The sequence below is a fragment of the Elephas maximus genome, chromosome 4 (assembly GCF_024166365.1).
Source record: "Elephas maximus indicus isolate mEleMax1 chromosome 4, mEleMax1 primary haplotype, whole genome shotgun sequence".
Taxonomy (NCBI): Eukaryota; Metazoa; Chordata; class Mammalia; order Proboscidea; family Elephantidae; genus Elephas; species Elephas maximus.
Genome location: NC_064822.1, coordinates 85203453 through 85227408, shown reverse-complemented (window position 1 = coordinate 85227408; position 23956 = coordinate 85203453). Strand labels below are relative to the sequence as shown.

General features: G+C 35.7%; 1 protein-coding gene across 1 annotated transcript in view; it reads left to right on the top strand.

Annotated features, from left to right (window-relative positions):
* The window catches only part of ITPR2 (inositol 1,4,5-trisphosphate receptor type 2), a 523041-nt gene that overhangs the window by 419249 nt on the left and 79836 nt on the right, over window positions 1–23956 (top strand). The window contains exons 49-52 of the mRNA XM_049882682.1: window positions 6444–6619; window positions 15628–15792; window positions 19097–19292; window positions 22803–22895. Of these exons, the coding sequence (XP_049738639.1) occupies window positions 6444–6619; window positions 15628–15792; window positions 19097–19292; window positions 22803–22895 (630 nt within the window). The remainder of the gene's footprint in view (window positions 1–6443; window positions 6620–15627; window positions 15793–19096; window positions 19293–22802; window positions 22896–23956) is intronic.

Below are 23956 nucleotides of genomic sequence, written 5' to 3'. Positions count from 1 at the left end.
GGTGGGAACAGCTTTGTCTTCATTGTGTTTGGTCTCAGTTAGTGATGAAATCCGTCTTGACATGGAAGAATGTAACTCTTGTGAGGAGAGAAGTCCAGCATGAGAAGATAAATTAGTGTCATCTACACACAGAACCCCTGAGAGTAAATTGTAGAATCTCAGTTAATAGAAACATAAAATCTTAGAAATGGAAGGAGTTCTGGAAATTGTCTAATATGAAGTACTCATTTACCAGTTGAAGAAATGGAGGCCCAGAGAAGCTAGACAAGTGGCAGATCTCAGAGTAGAAAGTTAACCCTTTTTCTCTAACTCAGGACCTTTCTAGATAGATGATTGGATTGGTAGCATATAGATATCACATCCTTTCATAGAGGATATAATTTTCCCAGAGTCCCATGCCATAGTATCCCTTACCTGACCACCAAAACCAATGTATAGAGATAGCCTCTGCTGCCACTTACTGTGAATGGAATATGGTGGTAACGGGAAATACCAACAATCTGGACATTTTCTCTTTGTTCAGTCAAGGGAAAGCAGAACATTTAATATGTTTTTATACTTGCCTGAATAATAGTAGTTGTAACAGTAACATTAATAATAATAGCAGCTAAACACTGATGAAGGTCAATGACTAGATTAGAGCCTTTAGTATGGATTACACCTGAACATGAAGAAAACAAAAATCCTCACAACTGAACTGATAAAAAACATCGTAATAAATGGAGACAAAATTGAAGTTGTTGATGATATCATTCTACTTAGAAAAACAATCAGTGTCCATGGGATCATCAATCAAGAAATCAAAGGATATATTGCATTGAGCAAATCTGTTGCAAAAGACCTCTTTTAAAAGTTTTAAAAAGCGAAGATGTCACTTTGATGATAAAGTGTGTCTGACCCAAGCTATGATCTTTTCAGTCACCTCATACGCATTGCCGTCAAGTCAATTCTGACTCCAAGTGACCCTATAGGACAGAGTAGAACTGCCCCATACAGTTTCCAAGGAGCACCTGGTGGATTCGAACAGCAGACCTTTTGGTTAGCAGCCGTAGCTTTTAACCACTGTGCCTCCAGGGTTTCCCAGTTACCTCATATGCATGCAAAAGTTGGATAGTGAAAAGGAAGACAGAAGAAGAAATGATGCATTTGAACTGTGGTGCTGGTGAAGAATATTAAATATGCCTTGGGTTGCCAAAAGAATGAACAAATCTATTTTAGAAGAAATACAACTAAAATACTCCTTAGAATCGAGGATGGTGAGACTTCATCTTGCTTACTTTGTACATGTCATCAAAAAAGACCAATTGTTAGAAAAGGACATCCTGTTTGGTAGAGGGTCAGCAAAAATGAAGGAAACAGTCAATGAGATGGATTGACACTATACCCATAGCAGTGAACTCAAGCCAATGATCATAAAGATGGCATAGGACCATCCTTATCTTATAAATGAAGAACCTGAGGTTTGGGAATATTTTCCCAGTAATTTTAGAGTGGAGTACTGATATATGATATATATATATATATGTATATATATATATATATATATTAAACATGCTCCCCAGGTATTTCTGATGCAACGAGTCCACAGGAATTTCTTATATCTAGATAGCATGTGATTTTTAAACATTTTTTTCAAAATTTGAGTATAATACAGTGATTCGTTTTTCCCCTCAACTGCATTGTATTAAAGAAAATAAGTTCTTCAAGGTGATTTCAAGTTATTCAACTTATTAACAGTCATTGCAAGAGGGTTGCTATGTACCAGGCACTGTGCTAGTCCCTAAGGATACAAAGATTAGTAAAGTGGTCCTTGTCCTTGAGAAGCTCATGGTCTTGTCTAAGGACTAACACATGAGTAGACACAATACTGAAAATAGTCCATGGATTTATGCATGGATACCTACTTCAGCTGGACTGAGGTAGGAAAATGGGGAAATCTTATGAGGCTACATGAGAGGAAGAGGAATGGAGAGAGATGGGGAGATAAGAAATATCATGTTCTATACAGAAAACTATAAGTGATTCAGTGTGAGGTAGATAGCAGAGTTCCATTGTTGTTGTTGTTAGGTGCTGTCAAGTCGGTTCTGATTCATAGCTACCCTATGCACAACAGAACGAAACACTGCCCGGTCCTGTGCCATCCTTACAATCGTTATGCTTGAGCTTATTGTTGCAGCCACTGTGTCAGTCCACCTGGTTGAGGGTCTTCCTCTTTTCTGCTGACCCTGTACTCTGCCAAGCATTATGTCCTTCACCAGGGACTGATCCCTCCTGACAACATGTCCAAAGTATGTAAGACGCAGTCTCGCCATCCTTGCCTTTAAGGAGCATTCTGGCCACACTTCTTCCGAGACAGATTTGTTTGTTCTTTTGGCAGTCCATGGTATATTCAATATTCTTTGCCAACACCACAATTGAAAGGGGTCAACTCTTCTTCGGTCTTCCTTATTCATTGTCCAGCTTTCACATGCATATGATGTGATTGAAAATACCATGGCTTGGGTCAGGTGCACCTTAGTCTTTAGGGTGACATCTTTGCTCTTCAACACTTTGAAGAGGTCCTTTGCAGCAGATTTGCCCAATGCAATGCGTCGTTTGATTTCTTGACTGCTGCTTCCATGGCTGTTGATTGTGGATCCAAGTAAAATGAAATCCTTGACAACTTCAATATTTTCTCCGTTTATCATGATGTTGCTCATTGGTCCAGTTGTGAGGATTTTTGTTTTCCTTATATCGAGGTGTAATTCATACTGAAGGCTGTGGTCTTTGATCTTCATGAGTAAGTGCTTCAAGTCCTCTTCACTTTCAGCAAGCAAGGTTGTGTCATCTGCATAACGCAGGTTGTTAATGAGCCTTCCTCCAATCCTGATACCCCGTTCTTCTTCATATAGTCCAGCTTCTTGTATTATTTGTTCAGCATACAGATTAAACAGGTATGGTGAAAGAATACAACCCTGATGCACACCTTTCCTGACTTTAAACCAATCTGTACCCCCTTGTTCTGTCTGAACAACTTCCTCTTGATCTAAGAGTTCCATTATGTGAATTGAATTGAAGTCTCCAGTTTTGCTGTGTGAATTTTCTTTTATGAAGGACAAATTTTATATCAAAGATTTAAAAATATTTAGGATTAATTCTTAAAAAAAAAACCAAACTTCCATTATGAAAATAATATGTGCTCACTATAGAAAATTGATACAGATATAAAATATTAAAAATAGAGAATAGTCCCCCTTTTCCACCATTAATGGGTAAAATTTGGCTTTGGCATTCTGTGCTATCTTCTTTAGAGTTTGTCAGAGACATTTCAATTTCTTTTTTAAGCAATTAAATCTTCAAGTGGAAATCAGTATGACTGCTGCTATACAATATAATTATAAATGTAATTATACTTATAATATATGAAGAAGAAAGGGCCATCAGGATTGGCAGAAGGCTCATTAACAACCTGATGACACAACCTTGTTCGCTGAAAGTGAAGAGGATTTGAAGCAGTTACTGATGAAGATCAAATACCACAGTCTTCAGTATAGATTACACCTCAACATAAAGAAAACAAAAATCCTTATGATTGGACCAATAAGCAACAGTATGATAAACAGAGAAAAGATTGAAGTTGTCAAGGATTTCATTTTACTTGGATTCACAATCTACATCCATGGAAGCAGCAGTCAAGAAATCAAACAACGCATTGCATTGGGCAAATCTGCTGCAAAAGACTTCTTTGCAGTGTTGAAAAGCAAAGATGTCACCTTGAAGACTAGGTGCACCTGACCCAAGCCATGGTGTTTTCAGTCGCCTTATATGCATGCAAAAGCTGGACAATGAATAAGGAAGACCAAAGAAGAATTGATTCCTTTGAATTGTGGTGTTCGTGAAGAATATTAAGTGTACTGTGGACTGTCAAAAGAATGAACAAATCTGTCTTGGAAAAAGTACAGCCAGAATGCTCCTTAGAAGCAAGGATGGTGATACTACATCTCACATACTTTGGACATGTTATCAGGAGGGGTCAGTCCCTAGAGAATAACATCATACTTCGTAAAGTAGAGCATAGGCGAAAAAGAGGAAGACCATCAACAAAATAGATTGACACAGTGGCTGCAACAATTGGCTCAAGTATAACAATGATTGTGAGGATGGCACAGGACCAGGCAGTGTTTCGTTCTGTTATGCATAGGGTTGCTATAAGTCAGAAACTGACTCTGTGACATCTAACAACAACGACACAGAATGTAATTACAAACATCAATGTGAATTAATGTTTTTAAATAACTTTTATTTATTCCACAAATATTTATTTAATATTAATTTTTTTTTATGTGCAAGGCACTTTGCAAGGTACTCCATGAGTTCTTTCTACAGAGGGATGGACACCAGTTTTAAGTGCATGGTTTACCATTTTTTGCTTAATCAAGGGGAAATAAGGAAGCTAGATGCTGTCTGGGAAAGAGTAGTCAAGATACGGCTAGCTCACCAGGCATTTATGGTGATGCAGAGTGTGACTATCCATTAGTACCAAAGCTAGCACTTCCATAATAAGAACGCCACACTAAGACATTGCTTATGAAGAGTCAAATACTGGCTAAAAGTTGTTAAATGTCTGAAGATATTAGCAGTTTTAATATACTTAAGAATAAAACTCCACAGCTTGCGGAATTTATGAGACTTATTTACTTGCTCCAGACAAGTTCACAGAATATATTTTTGTTTGTTTATTTAATCAAGAAATATTTATTTCTTACTGTATGGCAGGCACACTGATAGGCACAGAGATGTTTCTTACCCTTACAGGACTTACATTCTGATGGAGTCTTAATAAGTATGAGGGAAAGTTGAAGGTATTATCTTTTCTCTTTGGCTCTTTGAGGACTGTGAAGTCAAGACAGTGGTCAGGCTGTGTTTTGGCAGACGGAGCGTGTACAAGCCAACATCATTGCTTGAGGACAAGGATTAAAGACAATTTTCAGAGCAATTTACTTTTCTAACTCATATCCAAAGTTATAAGATCCATAAATTTGCTTCCCAATCCCCTTTCATCACTGCTTACTTAAAGAAAAAAACATAAGAACAAACTTTGCACAAATAAACATGTCTAAGCTAATGCTGTTCGCTGGCTTTTTTTTTTTTTTTTTTAAACATCTAACAGGATTTTCCTACCTACTTTTGAGAGCTGTTCACAGTCACTGTGAACTCAAGGCTTATACGGAAATTAGTTTGAGACCAGGTAGTCCCATGATAGTGCAAAATCTCTGCACACCGAAGTCCCCAAGGTGTTTCTCTTCCAGAAATGAAATTTATAAATAATAAACAGAGGCGTGGCCAAAAGAGATAGGAACAATCATGGAATATTTGCCAAAGTAACTGTTAGAAGATCTCCACTTTGTCGTTTCCCCTCTGACTACATCAGCCGATAGATGAGTGTTTGAGGTGCCAGAGCTGATCTAATCAGCCCAAGTTTCCCCTTAATTTACGTCTACAAATGCAGCTCCATATAACCTTCAGAAGGGGATTCCGTGACTCCACATGTCAGTGCAAACTGCAGTGAATTCTATTTTTTTATAAAGGAAATATATTTTTCAACCCCCTTTTTGGGGGAGCCCCTAAATGGAGTTCATTTTAAGACATTTGTAACTTTTACTTTCTGATGATTTAATAGCTCAGCGTTGTTTTCTTTTTTTTGGTGCTCAAGTGGCCTTTAGTGTACACATATACATGCATACATACTCAGTGAAACCTGTGAGAGCCAGAACTCAAGGGGACTGCCCTGTTTTTCTTGGTCTTGCAAGTTTTCCACCTTTGACAGGGTGTAGTCTTAACCACTTTCCTGTTGTCTGTTTTAGGGGACAATATTTGAGTTTGCTTTCTCTGACAGGTTCCTGCCCCACACAGGTTCCAGCTTTCACAGGTTTTACTGTATATATGCATGTGTGTTTTAATAGTTAAAGCTTGTGTCTATTTTATTGAAGGATAAATAGTCTATATCCTGGATTCTTCAGAAGAACTTATAATATAGAAGCATGATAATAATAGAAAGGAGAAAATATGAGTTTAATGAAAAAAAAATACCTGATTTTACACGATTTAGCTATACGTTTAATGGTCATCAATCATAAATTTTGAATTAAGTTTCCCAAGCGAGATAGGTCTATGAAGAGTATTTAGCAAGTTACTCCCATCGGAAAGATGAAAGACTCTCAGACTTAATGGGAGAAGCATTAACTAGTGAATATTAAACAGCCTGAAATTAATACAGATTTTCTGGAAATGTAATAATGAGTAATGTATTCAAAGAAATTTCCTCTAAGTATAAAGTATAGATTGTTCTGAATTTCAGTGTCTTCTTGCTTGACTCACTATATTATGTAAAATAGAACAGCAAACATGTTAACCTTTTCCAGTTTTGTTCTCCATAAGAAATTAAATTCTTCCACATTTTACAGGTACACTTTCTCCATTGTTCTCAGTTCTGCTTTGGATAGCAGTTGCAATCTGTACATCTATGCTGTTTTTCTTCTCCAAACCTGTGGGTATTCGACCATTTCTTGTGTCAGTAATGCTCAGATCGATATATACAATAGGACTGGGGCCTACATTAATACTTCTTGGTGCAGCTAATGTAAGTACTTGGCTTTGTATGTTACAGAGTAATTTAAATGTGTTAAATGTAAAATCGTAACAATCTGTTTCAATTCATATATCTACAGTAAGTTCTAATTTATTGTGAATCCAATTTAACCAGACTTTATACACTTTTTATTTAATTTTGAAAGAAAGGGAAAAAAAAATGACAAGTCAAAAGTTGATTTATTTAAGAAGGTAGCTTTGGGGGCATGACCCAGTTCTTCAGTCAATTCAGTCCAATTCAATTTTAATGCCTTCTTCATCCTACACCTACAGCTATTGACAGAAATGACACTGAGCCTCTATTAGCATCCTAAAGTAACTTCTAAATCATCCAAGAAAGATTAAATTATGTTCAGGGGGATTTTAGCAGTAAGTATCCTTTATCAAATGACCAAAGAAAAATGATTGTTATATGAGAAAATATGAAATCGGGGCTCTTTCTATGTGAACAAATAAATTTGTGAAAGACACAGATGAGATTAATTTTTTAACCAAATTTTAAAATACTAGAACAGGGGGAGCACATTTTAAAATTTGAGTTAGATAAGTTTAGAATAAGCAAGCCAGAGGACAATTCCAAATAGCAAATAATACACTTATAGAAATAATTGTATCCAAGCGATAAATTTTTAAAGGGATTAGACAATTTTCTGCATGGTAAAGCCATAAAGAGATATTAAGAGAAGCTAAATGATCAAGATGGTGAATGAGCAAATGGCCAGGTAAGCAAAAAACTTTGTTAATATGCCTGCTGAATACTTAAAGTACTTTCTATACATTTTGCTTCGTTTCTAACAATGCTTTATAATTTAGTCTCTGTACCTTACCTTCTATACTGTATGATATAGCTATTAAGGATAATGACTGATAATTCACTGTCTGGTATGTGATTTAAAAAAAAAAAAAATCTGTTCAATGTAATTAAAAAAAAAAAAAAACCTGTTGAGTTGATTCTGACTCATAGTGACACTATAGGACAGAGTAGAACTGCCCTATAGTGTTTCCAAGGAGCACCTTGTGGATTCGAACTGCTGACCTTTTGGTTAGCAGCCACAGCGCCTAACCACTATGCCACTAGAGTACTCAAAAATATTTCTTAAATAAATAAACTAGTGAGTGAATAATTATCCTTGTATTTTCATACATTTACGTTGCCTTGACATAAAATATATGGCACATATTTGTTGATAATAAATAAATAAAATAGTCTCCCAAACTTTTGAGAATGTTAAAGCTGAGCTAATATGGCCAAATTCTATGCTTCTGGACTCTATTATATTATTATTCTTCAAAAATTGAACATTATATGTTCTATATATATATATATGGAAACCCTGGTGGCGTGCTGGTTAAGTACTACGGCTGCCAACCAAAGGTTCGGCAGTTCAAATCTGCCAGGCCCTCCTTGGAAACTCTATGGGATAGTTCTACTCTGTCCTATAGAGTCACTATGAGTCAGAATAGACTCGACGGCACTGGGTTTTATATATATATATGACAACTCCCAGTTAAACAGAGCATTCAGGCAATCAAATCATCAATTACTCCTCAATCATTGTAAACAAAGGGAAGTATACTATACACACAAAGAGATCTAGGTGTAAAGTACCAAATACACTATTCTATAGGTTTTTTAAGGGCTTCACATTCATAGGCATAACTCTATTCTCCTCACTCCCTCACAACTCTATTTTTTCCTACTTTAATACCCAACACTTACAGTAATAAACCCTCAAAAAGTGTTAACATGAACTGAATTTGTGCTTTTAATGCTTTGGAAATAAGCTAGTATTGCAATGTTGCCAACCAAGCTAATTAGAGAATCCGAATTTATCTAAATTCTTCTACACTTATTAGTGTGTTTGGCTTCTTTTTACTTTAATACATTGGATACTGAACTATATTATTTGAAGGCGCAAATAATATAAACTGGTAGGTGGACCTCAATAAGACATTAATTCAAATGAGGAAATCCAAATTTGATAAAGTGAAACAATATCTAGAGAGAGTTGGGCCACCAATAACAAACATTTGCCAGGCCCCTATTATTTAACAGACACTGAAGAGACAAAGAGATAAAAGATGTGGTCCTTGTCATCCAGAAGTTTATGTCTCAGACTCACTGATTTGCATTTTGTCTTTGGACCAAGAGTATGTAAGGAGATAAAGAATAACATTTAGATGTCTATTGGGAATAGCAAAGACATTGGAATTTTTTCTTTTCTCCCTCAAATGGGACAGGATAAAGAGGTGCTTCTGCATAATTTGGGGAGAATGTTGTTGTTGTTGGGTGCCGTGTAGTTAATTTTCAATTTATAGCAACCCCTTGTGCCAGAGTAGAATTGCCCCATAGAGTTTCCTAGGGCGTGTTCTTTATATAGCCAGGTCTTTTTGTGGAGGCACTGGGTGCGTTCAGACCGCCCACCTTTCGGTTAGCAGTCGCACTCTTAACTGTTGGACCACCAGGGCTCTTTTGGGGGAGAATAGTCCCATCATAAGAAATGATTGTTTATGGGTTTTATAGGAGAGGCAAGTTTCATGCTTTAATTTCTCCATGAGAAGGAATATACACAGAGATTTATCAACTTTATTAACTGTGTGAACCCGTAGGTACTCTACTAGCCTTACACAGCATAGAGCATCTGTTTGCACAGCCCCCAAATGTACATTGTGGTTTACCAGTCTAGGGCATTTTGACCAAATAATAATGTCAGATTTAGGACAAATTGGATGGAATAATTGTAATTTTGATATTGTAGATATTGATAGAAAAGTTGTCACCTATAAATTTATATTTTATGGATTAATAAGAAAGTTTTAGTCAATAGTAATCTTAACTTTTAACATAACAATCTCATTTAAAAAATTATATATGGTTTATCATTTCCCAGGGACAGAAAAGAGAAAAAATAGTAAATGAAAATATATCAATCATGTTTTGTATCTTAGATTTTAAAGCAATTCATTTATATAATAATTATATATTTGCAAGCTTAATTTATACATAAATGTACTTTGTAACAGATGAAACTATGAATGTTAAATTATGGCTACCAGAAACAGGGAAAAAAAATCTACCTGATAGTTTAGCCTTAATGAGAATCAGGATGCTAAATCTTAACCAAATCAGTAAGTCTTCAAGTTTTCTTCTTCTTATGAGTGAAATGAAGATATTAAAGCCCGGTCTAATGTGGAGAAGACTAGCTCAGACAATTAGTGTGGAAGACTTAGAAAAGAACAACAGTGGGAATGATAGTAATAATTGCTACCATTTACCAAGAATCTACTGTGTGAAGCACTATTTAATTGCAAAACATTGCTATCCTGATTATAAAGGTGTTAATGTTTTGGTTCACAGAGAGTTGTTTGTGGACTCAGTATCTTTCACACTGTTAAGGAAAAACAGAAAGTCCCTTTAGTAGAAAAGGAATCAAGTGGGAGAAAAAGCCTTCAGCCTGTTTTCAGAGCACTTAGTACTACTGGTTTCTGCTTATTGTGACACTTAATTATTATTATCTTTATTGTTTCTAAAAACTAAAGTTTTACCTGGATTGCAGCTGGCATCTCTCTACCCAGCACAGGTTATCTCAATATTTGAGGTGTTTCAAAAATGAAAATGTCATTTCTGTCTTACAAAGCACATTTTATAACCTAGTACGTTATCTTCCCACCCTCTACATTGCATTTTTAGTTATTGATAATGAAAATTAATGTGTTATTCTGGCAAATATAAGTATTTTATATTTTTGGTATAATTTAATGTTTTTTCAAAGCCATTAAAATTATTCGAAAACCTCATTTAATAACTATATAATATTTCCAGTCATATGGATGTTATGTAATTTGTTTAACAATTCCATTATTTTTTGTTTAGATTTTTAGATATTTTGTTAATACATAATAATGCAGCACATACCTAAAAAGGATTTTTTTTTATTATCTTCTGAACCCTTCCTATCTACAATGTATTTTTCTTTTTTGATAGTGCCTGGAAATATGTACCTTATTTAATGGTATTTGTAAATCATTTGCCTTTCTCACTGTTACTGTAATGTGGAAATATTTCCTTATGCTAGAACCTAGCCTCACAGTTTTGAAGAGAGGAGAAGCAAATGGAGTTTAGCAGACAGCTTGTCTGTTAACAACAGGCCCAGTGTTCAAATTTAATAATGCCATGCTCTTCCTACTTACTAGTAGATCGTTGTTACTGCTAAACTGTAAGGTTGAGTCCTACCATGTGTTCAGTTAACATATATAAATTCAATGATATATTCTTAGCCAACACATTCATATTCTTTCTCTCTCTCTCCACACACACACACACACACACACACACACACATTTTCATCTAATTTGGTCACTCAATACCCCCTACTACTTCTGGCATTCAGTTGCAGAAACAGAAAACTTCTCCAACGCTGAAGGATAAATAGCATGTGTTGAATCTAGTGAGCGATGCAACAGTTTACACCACCCATTTTACTGTGCTTTTTTCTAGGCAGTTTAAAAGATTTTCAGGGTGATTTTGACTATCTGCAAATTATGCATTATACACTGACCTTGGAACCTAACCCAGTGCCGTCGAGTCATAGCGACCCTTAGAACCTAAACATACCTAAAACGTAATGCTATTGAAAAGGAGATTTTTTTAATCAAATCATCTCATTTTTAGTAAGAAGTAATTTACATGATTGATGAAACTATCGTAATGTAGCTAAAATATAGTTCAAGATAGTAAATTCAGTTTTACCTTTCAATAAATAAGTAGACAGTACTTTTTTTTTTTTTGGCTATCATTTATTCCTGGAAAATAGGTCAAGTTTTTCCATAGGAACAATTTTAGATGAGGATAGAATTCTTGATCAGGAACATAGCATCAGATAAGACCAAAAGAATGGTATAAAAACAAAGGCATAGTAGCTGTACATTTCTATGATCACCTAAAATAGTAAAATTTAAAGGACATTGCATAGAATTCTAAAGCTGTGGGACACCTTGAGGGTTGTTTACTACTAGGCATTTCAAAGAAACAAAGTCCTACAGAGGTCAGGAGGATTGACCAAATTAACTCAGTAATTAGTGGCAGAGCCAAGACTGAAACCCAGATAACCTTACTCTTAATCCAGTTGTCTTTCCAGTAGACTGAACTGTTCAATGAATTATAAAGTATATATGAAAATATTATTTGACTGTATAATTAATTTACGTAATTTAAATAAATGAACTTGCTTTTATGTATTTTAATTGACGAATGGACATTAGTTTTACTTTCTTTTTTTAGAAGATCTATTGGTAAATAATTTGGATGGTTGTATCACTTTTAAAAGACTCCCCAGCAAGCTTCCGTTGATGCTGTTTCCCTCTGCATTTTTTTCCCTCACCTTCACCCTGTTTCCCCCACCCCCAACAAAAAACATATCGGGGCAGTTTTGAGGGAGAGGTGGAGAAAGGAAAAAATATGTAACAGTTATGGTCATTTATATTGATTTTTATTTGTATACTAACTTCAGGGCCCTTTCCACACCAGCTTAGGAGAGCATGGCCTTTTAACTACCTTGCCCAGCTCTGAAAGGAGCCCTGGTGTCACAGTGGTTAAGTGCTCAGCTACTAACTGAAAGGTCAGCAGCTCGAACCTACCAGCGGCTCTGTGGAAGAAAGATGTGGCAGCCTGCTTCTGGCAATGGGTTAATTGTCTAGGACATTTTGACCACAATCATGTTAGGTGATTATGTGGTTAACCTTGTTGCTGTTGAGTCCATTCCAACTCATAGCATCCCTAAAAATGGAGTAGAACTGCCCTGTGGGGTTTCCAAGGCTGTAATCTTTACGGAAGCAGACTTTGCCACATCTTTCTTCCTTGGAGCAGTTGGTGGGTTTGAACCACTAGGTTAGAACCATTGACCTTTCGGTTAGCAGGTGAGGGTGTAACTACTGCACCACCAGGACTCCAAACCAGCTCCTATAACCTCCATTTATTGTTGCCACATCAACCTTTGCCTTACAAACTATGATTGCCTACGTAATGTTAGTGACAAATGCAACACTAGTTGTTGTTGGGTGCTGTCAAGTCGTTTCCAACTCATAGCAACCCCATGTGAAACAGAGCAGAATTGCCCCATAGGGTTTTCTTGGTTTTTTTTTTAACCTTTATGGAGGTAGATCAACAAGTCTTTCGCCTGCAGAGCCTCTGGGTGAGTTTGAACTGCCAACCTTTTGGTTAACAGTGGAGTGCTTAACCATTGCTCCACCAGGACTTTCTTAGCATCAAATAAGTCATGAAATGATAAATATTAAAAACGGAGAATTTTTTGCAACTTTTTCATTCCTGGCATAAATATTCCCAGTTTGTATGAAAAATGCTAAATAAAATGATTCGTAAATTTTGAGGTCATGGTGCAAGAGAAACCAGATTTCAGCCTCTTTCCTACTCAAATCATTAGTCTTGCACTTATTTCTGTTTAGTATGAATATTTCAAAACAAAGGGGAACAGTGTTCTTGTTGCTGACCTCTATGGAAGTGGGTGATTCCATGATATCAGCTCCACTCCAAGTCCTCTGAGACTTGGTCAAGAAAACAGAAACGTATCCATCAAGCTCTAGATCAAGGCTAAAAAGAAAAAATATATATATACCTGAAAACAAGGCAAATCTTTATTTATCTTATAAAGATGGCAGATGCCCTTTTAGATGGAAACGTATGTATTTTTGCATTATTTGGGAACTGAAATGTATTGTTCTTTTTGAGAACTTAAATTCAATGTATTATTTTTTCCAGGGATAGAGCTTATAAATAATTTTCCTGCACAATTTTTGTGATTCAGTTTAGGGAAGTAGAGATCAGGAAGCAACATATGAACAATTTGTCCTAAACATTTCATTCATCCTTTTGAAAGTCATGATTCCAGTCTTTATTTTTTATAGAATTTCATATTGACGAATTATAGTGGGTAAATCTAAGTAAATAATGTGAACTTAAATAATAGCCACTGAAGACATTTTAAAGAGTAAACTACTGAATATCACTTCACCCAGACATTCGCTCTCTCATCATATTCATGGGTGTTTTTTTGTCAAACAGTGTCCTGTACCAGCACCTTACATATATTCCCTGGTCTTCAATCATAATTTCTTATAATAATAAACCTACTCTTGGACAGTAAATAGAAAGACATCCATTATGCTGCAGCTATGTTTAATAATAGCACCGACAGGTAATGATGAATAACTAAATACTGAAGTAAGATTTTCTGTTTGACTTTATTCAAATTATTAACAAGATGATGAAAGAAGTAGCCACATCGAGTATTTAGAGGACAGTTAAGCAACATAGGAAAATTAGAGAAATGTTTGGGCTTTCTAGTTTTTGTGTTGTTGATTTCATTTGGCTGTCTTCACAATATGCAATAATAACCAGTTTCTCATTTCATCTGTATTGATTTGAAAGTTGAAGGAAAAGATGTGCCAACTTCTTAAATTTCACTTCTGCCTCAAAATGTCATGCTCCCCCTCATGTTATTTAAAATGATCCCATAAGGTAATTTCCTTTATAAATATTGGGAAAAAAATCAACATTGTTGCAAAGAGCAACCTTTTTTCCCAAAATTAAGTTTAGACAAATAAAGACAAATATGGAGCCATTAGATAATCTAAAGAACTCAGGGACCAATTTGGAAGAGGAAACTATGGACCCTTGGAATCTGTAATTCTTTCCTTGATGACTAAGCAGCATAAATTGTCTCTTCAGTTTGCAAATAGTGCAGTGATTCTAGAACCAAATAAACCAAACCCACTACCATTGGGTCCATTCCAACTCATAGTGACCCTACAAGACAGAGTAGAACTGCCCCATAGAGTTTCCAAGGAGCTCCTGGTAGATTCGAATTATCGGCCTTTTGGTTAGCAGCTGTAGCTCTAAACCACTACACTGCCAGGGTTTTCAGAACCAAATAAAAACCCGTTGCCGTCGAGTCGATTCCGACTCATAGCAACCCTGTAGGACAGAGTAGAACTGCCCCATACGGTTTCCAAGGAGCGCCTGGTGTGTTCGAACCACTGACCTTTTGGTTAGCAGCTGTAGCACTTAACCACTATGCTACTAGGGTTTCCCAGAACCAAATAGATGGCGCCAAGTTTTATGATAACATCATTGTTTGAAAATCACTGCATAGATCATTGTTTTTGTAGGAGTATCAGTGTAAATTTCTGTATTTCAAACTTATGCCACAAAAGGTAATTTTAAATATAGTTTGAATATAAATAGTCTACTTGACCACAGGCATATAATAAACATTCCAAAATAGTTATTGAATGCTTAGCACGTGTAGAGCTCAGAAAATATAAATAATGCATTATATATTATTCTTTGTATGTAAGCATATTTATATTTTCTATGTATATAAAGTAAGTGCAAAAAGAATTTTTTAATGGCAAATTTGTTTAAAATAACACTCAGTAGAGAATGTCTTGGGGGAGGGATCAAGGACAGATCTCTGAAAGTTATCTGAATTTTTTTTGTTATATTTCCACTGTAATAAAAATATTTAATGTATTGCTTATAATATGGAAAATAATAAAAAGTATCACATTTAAGGAGTCATCCTTAGTGGTTCGTATGCATTATGCCATTAATCCTCCAAAGAATTCTATGAGGTAGGAATGCTTTTATTCCAATTTTTCAGAAGAAACAATTGAGGCCTACAGAGGTTGTTACTTGACCTAGGTCATGCAATGGGGTAAGGGAAGGAGCCACGGTTTAAATTCAGGTTGTCTTAATTGCAAATGTGGGCTCTTGATCCTTCTCTCTTTTCCTGGAACTGCAAAGAATACCACTTTTGCATATATTATGTTTACATGCAGGTTTGTCAACAATACTGAAAAATTACAAAATGAGAAATCTGAAAGAAAATCACAATCTTGGTGATAATAGGTTTTGTCAATGTTCCGCTCTTTACATGTGTTTCAGAATACATAAGAGTGAATCTAACCTCTTTCTCCCTTTAGCTTTGTAATAAAATAGTATTTCTGGTGAGTTTTGTCGGAAACCGTGGCACGTTCACTCGAGGGTACCGAGCAGTCATCCTTGATATGGCCTTTCTCTACCACGTGGCATATGTCCTGGTTTGCATGCTAGGCCTCTTTGTCCATGAATTCTTCTATAGCTTCCTGGTGAGTACATCTCTACACGGAGAATCTCTGCCTTAATGACATACAATACTTCTTATTCCTTTTCCTTTTTTTTAAACAGGGCCTGGCATTTAGGACAAATGATGTTATTTTTAGAATTTCTAAGGAAAAGCATTATTCTTATTTTTAGTCTTTTTCTCTGAAAAACCACATAAGTTGTGGAATTCTTTATTTCCTTCCTGAGAAGCAAACAACCACTCCACCTCTTGACACTGGCTTCATGTGATAGCCTGGTTTTGGTTTCTGCCGAAAAATACTTCTGTTTACGCTTCAAGATTGTTCCATTTACGCTTTGAGTGTTGAATAAAAAAATATGGATATACCTCCATAGATCCTGAAATTATTGTATTTTATTTATAATTTAATGTATCATGTGTATCTTTAGAATGGTATATAAGTGGCATGAACCGAACCCAGTGCCCTCCATAAGTGGCATGAGGGGGGGGGGAATGATAACCTAATAAAAAGACAATTTAAGTACAGTAGTATAATTTCAAGCTTAATATGCCATTGTTGTTAAATTTACCTACATATATCTACTTAATAAAATAGATTTTTCAGATTATTTTAGAGTTTTTTGCTGATTGTTAGCTTTCCTTCATACATACATACTGTTTTAGAGCCATCAAATAGAGAAGTCAATACAAATATTGATAATATTTTGAAACTTAAAGCTGTAACATGTTAGCATCATGACACCATAGGAACAATTTATTTATATCTCTAGCCCAGAGTTGACATGCTATGGAGAATGCTACCTAATAAGATGATTACTGAAAACAAGTTGAAGATCTGAATATATTATGTTGACCAGTTTGCTCGGGTCATGAGGGACCAATCCAGTGCCTCCTGGTTCCTTGTTAGCAAGCTCACCCATGTAGGAAGACTGAAGAGAGGCTGGTTTTCCATTGACCCTCAAACACATAAAATAGCCACAGTGAAGAGGGGTTTATTTATAGTATTTTGATACAAAATTATTTTCTAGGCAGTTAAGTTAGATCATTCAGCAATCAAAAGTAGAGTTCCTTCCCTCACCCCAATTCTAAAGATCCAACTGAATTCCTTGTGTCCTGATTCACCAGATTCCAGCTCTTTTACCTGCTTGTAATATATGAAGTCCTATTATATCCAGTTGTTACACCTGATTGTGAAATATAGTGTTCTATAATATTTGTGTGCTTAAACCTTCCTGTCTATAAAATGGGTAGGGAAAGTAAGTACTATGAAGATCCATTAAAGGTATAATATGAAAAAAGATGTGAAATTATATATATGACTCATACTTTTCAAGGAAAGATGTTTGACAAATAAAGGTATTTTAAAATTATTATATGAGCTGTTATTAGTAATGTTAATTTTAATTTTTGTTATTTAACCCTATTTTCTAGTTTTATTTTCCTCTGATGTTTAATCTTTCCAATCTTCTAATACTAATGCTAATTTGTTTACATTGAGTTGGTTAGGAAAAGATATAGTCTATTCTGATGTTTCGAGTACTAGAGGGAAATTGATGTGTACATAATACTGAAAATGGTATTTAAACTATTTGAAAAGTATTTTATATTCTAAAGTGTATTTGAATATGACTTTGCCGTTGTGCTCCCAAATGTCAGTCCTTGACGTAAAATAATAAAAACCACGCTCTAGATTTTTCTCTCAGAAATAGACACAAAGAACCATCAACCTGTCCAATGTTAACTCATTCTGCATCCCAAAGACTCTTGATTTCATAGAATGGGATCCATTAATATGCATTTTTAGCAAGCATCCCAGAGGTTTCTGAAAGATGTAAACATTCTCCAGAGCTAACCTAGAGCACATTAGCAGACCTTTTCTTTAAGCCACTTTTGAGTTAAAGTAAAGGAAAATCTCAATTTATGTCAAGTAAGTGAGCTAAATAAAAAAAAAAAAAAAGAGATTTTTCTTTTTTTTTAAGTGAGCTAAATAAGCAATATTGTCAACACGTGGAAGTTTGATTTGCGTTAGTTAATTGGTCTGTACTGAAGAAAGTGGACTTTATCTCTAAAGATTGTTGCTTCCTCCAAGAGATAAACCGATAACAAAATAATTGAACATTATTTTTTTAATTTAACTATTTTAAAATATCAGAGTCCTAAGGTGAGTAAATAAGTTAATATCTATATAACATTCATCTGCAAGATTACAATGAAATTGAAAAGTAACTGTATGAACCGCGGTACTCAGAAAAGCAGAGAACAAGGACCTGGCATTTCTGAAGGCACGCAAAACACCGATACCTGATTGTTTTAGGCAGTTTAGAAGTTCTAATTACTGCCCACAAAGTAGCAGGAGACAAACCCCAGTTATTTCCATTCTAAAAATAATATTATCTTTCAGACATACCTCGTTTTTAAGTGAAGGTCAATTTATTGCTTTTAACCAGTTTTTTAAGACATATACTTGCTAAGGTATACTTTCAACTTTATAATATAGCAATAAAATAATTAAAATTGTTCTTAGTGTTGACTACCTGTGTTCTTAACTAGTGCATAGATTTTCTAGCACTAATGGCAAAACGGGTAACTCATACACCATTAAAAACCCATACACCACTAAGGGGAAGTGATTTAGCAATACTGTGTATTATATTTTTGTTTATGCTTCCGTTTCCAAAAGTACACACTGAAGTAATAGGTTTTGCCCTCATTATACCATTTCAGTAAGGAAAGATGTTGGCATTTCTCAAATATTTTTGAATTTGATACTTTTTCTATTGCACCAGGATCATAAAATTGTTTTTGTAATTTCACCTCTAATTCCTTGATGAAACGAACACTTAGGCTTTAATGAGACAAGCAAATAATTAACCTTGAGAAGAGATACATATAAAACAGCACATTTAATGAATTTGCCAACTATTCATCGCTTCAGTGGACCTCATTCAGCGTTCTCATTTTAGCCATTTTACATATTCCAGAAGCAACTGGAAATTAAGGGATAAATAGCTAAAATGTTTAAGTACAATATTATAACTTTTAAATTCAAATTTGAAACTATGCTGTTTTATAATCTCCTACAAAATTGAGATTATATGAGTTATGAAACTAACGGGCACATTATATGTTGTTTAGTTTTATATTTATTGAGAATTAGCATACTAATACATTCTAACTAGAAAAGAAATATGTATTTTGGTTCATATTCAAGGTGTAATTTAGGTGGCAGTTGTTTCACAGAGAAACTAGAATGGCTTGCATTTGTATTTGTAATTACCTTTATGCCTATTTACCTTTTGTTCTATTGCATTTTTTCTTTATTTTTGTAGCTTTTTGATTTAGTGTACAGAGAAGAGACTCTCCTCAATGTCATAAAAAGTGTCACACGAAATGGCCGCTCCATTATTCTAACTGCAGTTCTCGCTCTCATCCTCGTCTACCTGTTTTCCATTATTGGGTTCCTTTTTTTGAAAGATGACTTCACTATGGAAGTGGATAGGCTGAAAAACAGAACTCCTGTTACAGGTATTGCTATTACTACTAAATGAGCTTTCTCTGAAGGCAGATACAACCTGTGCTTAGCTTGTTAACTGGATCATGGATAAACAGTAAACGTGGAAATGCTTTCCTTCATTCCCTTGAAAACACGGGGTCTTCTTTACTACTAAGAACTCGTGAATGCGAAACACTCTTAGGCTGTATATTTGCTGTTAATGTATATAGGAAAATGCTTATATAAGAAATACTGTCTGAGCTTGGTCTCGGTAAGAAAGTTTCAGTAATGCTGGCTATATTACAGAAGACTGTCAACAACTTCATTGCAGGATAATAGCTTTGAAAGTCTTTCCCCTTGTTTTCTTTGTCTCTTTACTTTCCATCACCCCACAGAACATCTTAACTTGTTATGTTATATGGTAAGAACCATTATTCCATACATGTTAAATAAATCACAGTATAACATCATATTATACTTGAATAATTGAAAATGATAAATGCTTTGATTTGGAAACCATCAGATAGTAAGAAATTTGACCTAGAAGAGATGCTTGAAGTATTGTGATTAAAGGCCTCAGTATGTAGCTGTCAGAATTTGTTTACGCTCTTTATTTTTGTTGTTTGACTGGTTAAACACCACCCATTCACACTCACAGTGATTCCTGTGGTGTTTGGGCTTATTCGCTCCATTTTATTTTTTTATTTCTTACTTATTTTGCTTTCTAGTGGTTTCTTTTTTCCCCTTTCATACCTTTTGTTGTTTTGCTTAAATTACTTTATCTACTCTTCCCCCTCCCCACCCCCCTTTGCTCTCTAGAAATATTAATGCTGCACTTTGCTGATAGTTTCTCTGGGTGATTCCATTGCCTATGGGTTGAGGAAAATGAAAACCACAAAATGACTCTTCTCCCCTCAAACTATCAAATTTAAAAGTAGGATTTAATGCCTGATACCTTATAAATGGTATTCTTTCTTGCCTTAAACACATATTTCTTAATTATTAAATTGATGAGGTTGTGGTAGTGCCTTTATTAGAATGAGGTAATTAAATGGCATTACTAAATCTCAAGGGGCAGTATAGAAATGTCATATCCACGGATTGAAAGTTATTAAATTTGAGACTTTCCTGAATTTTATACTTTGGTATTAGTCGTTATTTCTAGAAATATGAAATATTTTCTATAACTGCCTTGCTTGTGCTTCCTTAAATGTTACTTTTTACAGAGTTTTTCAAGTGTAAATATTTGGAGGAAACACTCATAAGTAAATAACTCCCAAACTTCCTTTTTACTAAATTACCTATGAACCATAGATGATCTATTGTAAAAAAAACCTTTAAGTTTTACGTACTTACTAGATGTCAGGCATGATCATATTGAGTTATTCAGTACAGAGTGAGTCTAAAGTTGAAGCATCATAATTTCTGAATGCAAAACTTATATAGTAATTATTAATTTATGAATCTAGGAGCAAATGTTTTTAATTGCATTATTTAAAAAGTGTTATTATGTTATGAATATAAACTTTTCCTTAGAAATAAAAAAAAGTATCTCTCATTGGTTCATAACTGGTTGGATCATCACTGGCTGTGGGCTGCTTGGTTTAAAATCATTGACCTGTCATCAGCTCAGGGCACTTTGCCTTCTGTGCCTTGTCCTGTGGTCTGTTCTTTTTGTCATTACAGTTTGTACCTGGAATTGCCCGTTTTTCTCTACCTTGTCTTCCTGTGTATAAATCTTATGACTTTGGATGGGTCCTTCTCCAAAAAGTTTTCTGTGATTTTTGTTTTTCCTTCTGTAAGTCGCTTTTCCCTTTCCTAATGCACTAAAGGAAACTCTGGTGGCGTAGTGGTTAAGTACTAAGGCTGCTGACCAAGAGGTCAGCAGTTCGAATCCACCAGGCGCTCCTTGAAAACTCTATGGGGCAGTTCTACTCTTTCCTATAGGGTCACTATGAGTTGGAATCGACTCCACTGCAGTGGGTTTGCTTTTTTGGGGGGGTAATGCACTACAATACTTTACCTGTACTTCACTTTCTCCATTTAGTTATATGTATAGACCTCTCCATGCCCTCTTATTAGATATTGGTTCTCCAAGGCCTTGACTTCATATCCTCAGAGCCCAGCATGGAGGCCTCAGTAAATACTTGTTCATTAAGGGACTGGCCACCAGGGCACACTAAGAAATCCCACTTCTCTCCCTTTCTAACTACCTGACACCCACCTCACCCCCAAGTCAGTGCTGACGATAATGCCCCCACCCTTCTCCCCCTTGTATGCCCCTGTCAGGGCACAGGGAAAGATGGAGGTGAAATCAGTGGGCTCCCTTTCCTAGAGTGGACTGCCTTTCCTAGAGTGAGCTCCAGCACTCTCAGGTCCATCACTTTCATCTCCAGCACTGATGTTACCAGGAAGCCCAGCTTTGATCCATTTCCTCATCACTTTTCCTCCTAACTCAAGCTCCCTTTGGCCACTTCGACCCCTCATCTCAGCTTATAAATGCAACAATCCAAGTAACCTTGGTGTGTGTTTCTCTGAAATGTGCTTGATTATTACTTCAGCCCTTTGCATATGAAAATGAACTTACTCTTGTCCCGCCATCTTATGGACTTTACTTGATGGCGCTATATGAAAAATACATTCAAGAGGAATTTCTTTACTCTGTATTTGTTACTAACCAAAAAAAAAAAAAAAGTCTTATAAAACTTTTGCTTTGTGCAGTCATTATTTTCTCTTCCATTCTGGCCAGGGAGATAGGTGGAGAGCCAGCCATCAGAAGAGGACTGTGGAAGAAAAGGAGGGTTTTGAATAGGGATTTGGCCAAAGATTCTTGCTTCCCTGTGGCATCTTATGCCATTATTCCCTGGAGCCCCATACCTTACTGTTAAAACTACTACCCCCTATAGTCTCTACCTTAGCCATAGGGAACAGTGGCTTCGAGCTCAGGAAATGCCCACTGCATTGCAGGAACTGTGTTCCTGGCATCTCAAGTCAGAACCTGAATGCATTTGACCATGGAAACATTGTGGTTAAGGTCACACATGGTGGTTAAGGTCTGCAGTAATAATACTTTATCTCAGCTACTTTAAGGGTATAAAAGGCTTTTAGTCGGTTGGCCCATGAACCTATTCTCCTTGTTTATAAAATTGCTTCATTACGCAAAATGTCTTCAGAGTTCCAAACTAGCTTACTAAAAGACTTCAGGAACATAGCCAAGTGCTAAGTTGGAGTAGTAGTGGCTTTTATTTATATGCTTTTATAACCATAGGAGCCCTGGTAGGACAGCGGTTAAAGCTCTCGGCTGCTAACCAAAAATTCAGTGGTTCAAATCCATCACCTGCTCCCTGGAAGAAAGATGTGGCAGTCTGCTTCCATAAAGATTTATGGCCTTGAAAACCCTATGGCGCAGTTCTATTCTGTCCCTACAGGGTCACTATGAGTTGGAATCAATTTGACAGCAGTGGAGTTTTACAACTTTGTCATTTATTTCTTATCATTTGCATGTGTATCTCTATACCATATTCCATTTTGTGTGTTCTCAGGTAGTAATGGAGTTCCTACCATGACCTTAACTTCAATGATGGGAACATGTGAGAAGGAGAATTGCTCACCCACGATACCAGCTTCGAACACAGGTCTGTGGAAAAGACTTCAGGAACAGTATGAACCTCTGAATTTATGTTTAGTAAATGTTACTACCTTAAAGAGTTGAAATTTCAGGGTGGATTGAGATAGAAGAATTGGGGGTAAAAGAACCAAGAGGATTTTAACTAGAGAAAGTATTCTCATATTTGACAGATTGTACCCCTATCCTGTTTCTTACATCATTTCTATTCATTAGAACTTAGCGAGTTTACCCTGTGCTATGGGCTGCTAAAAATTCTATTACTATATTGCAAACCCATATCACACTAAGTGAGCCTTTTTTAGTGGTATAGCATTTAACACAGGGTTGTAGAAAAGCATGGGTTTAGAACTCAAAAGACTTGACCCTGGATGTGTCAGTTTCCAGGATAATGTCTTGATAAGTTATGCAAAATTCCTGGACATCTTCTGGATGGCTTGCCTGGAAATAGAGATCGATGGCACACTATCTAGATAGGTAGATAGATGATAGATAGATATTATACTTTGCCTCCATAGGAGCATATGGAACCATGCTTTAAAACTTTTTTTTTTTAAACTCCAAATTGTTCTCTTAAAACGTGGCAGGAATTTGAAAACTGTTACATGTGTGATATTTGTGAACTGTAGAAGAAATTAATGGTCTCTTTCCAGAAGCAGCAAAGATTTAGGGAGTGTATGTCTTCAAGAATTTTAGGAGTTGTCTTATAGAAAAATGAGTATATTTAGTCTATGTGTCTATGGAGGACAAAATTAGACTCAGGGAAGATAACGGAAGAAAGAGTTAATCACAATGTAAGAATGGAGTTCCCCAGTTTCCATCTGGGAGCACATTGTTTCTCTAGTCGCAACAGTGCATTCTTTCCTAAATAGTGCCTTCCTTGAGATGTTGGACTATTGCTTGGGGAAAAATGGATAGTTCCTTCTACAGACTAAATGTTTCACTTTTTGACCTAAAGGGAAAATTAAACACATGAATACATTTCATCCTAGTGTCCAAGTAGCTGTAGGCACTATGAACATGACTTCTTTTCTCCTCTACCTCTTACTGGCCCAGCAAGGCTTACGAACA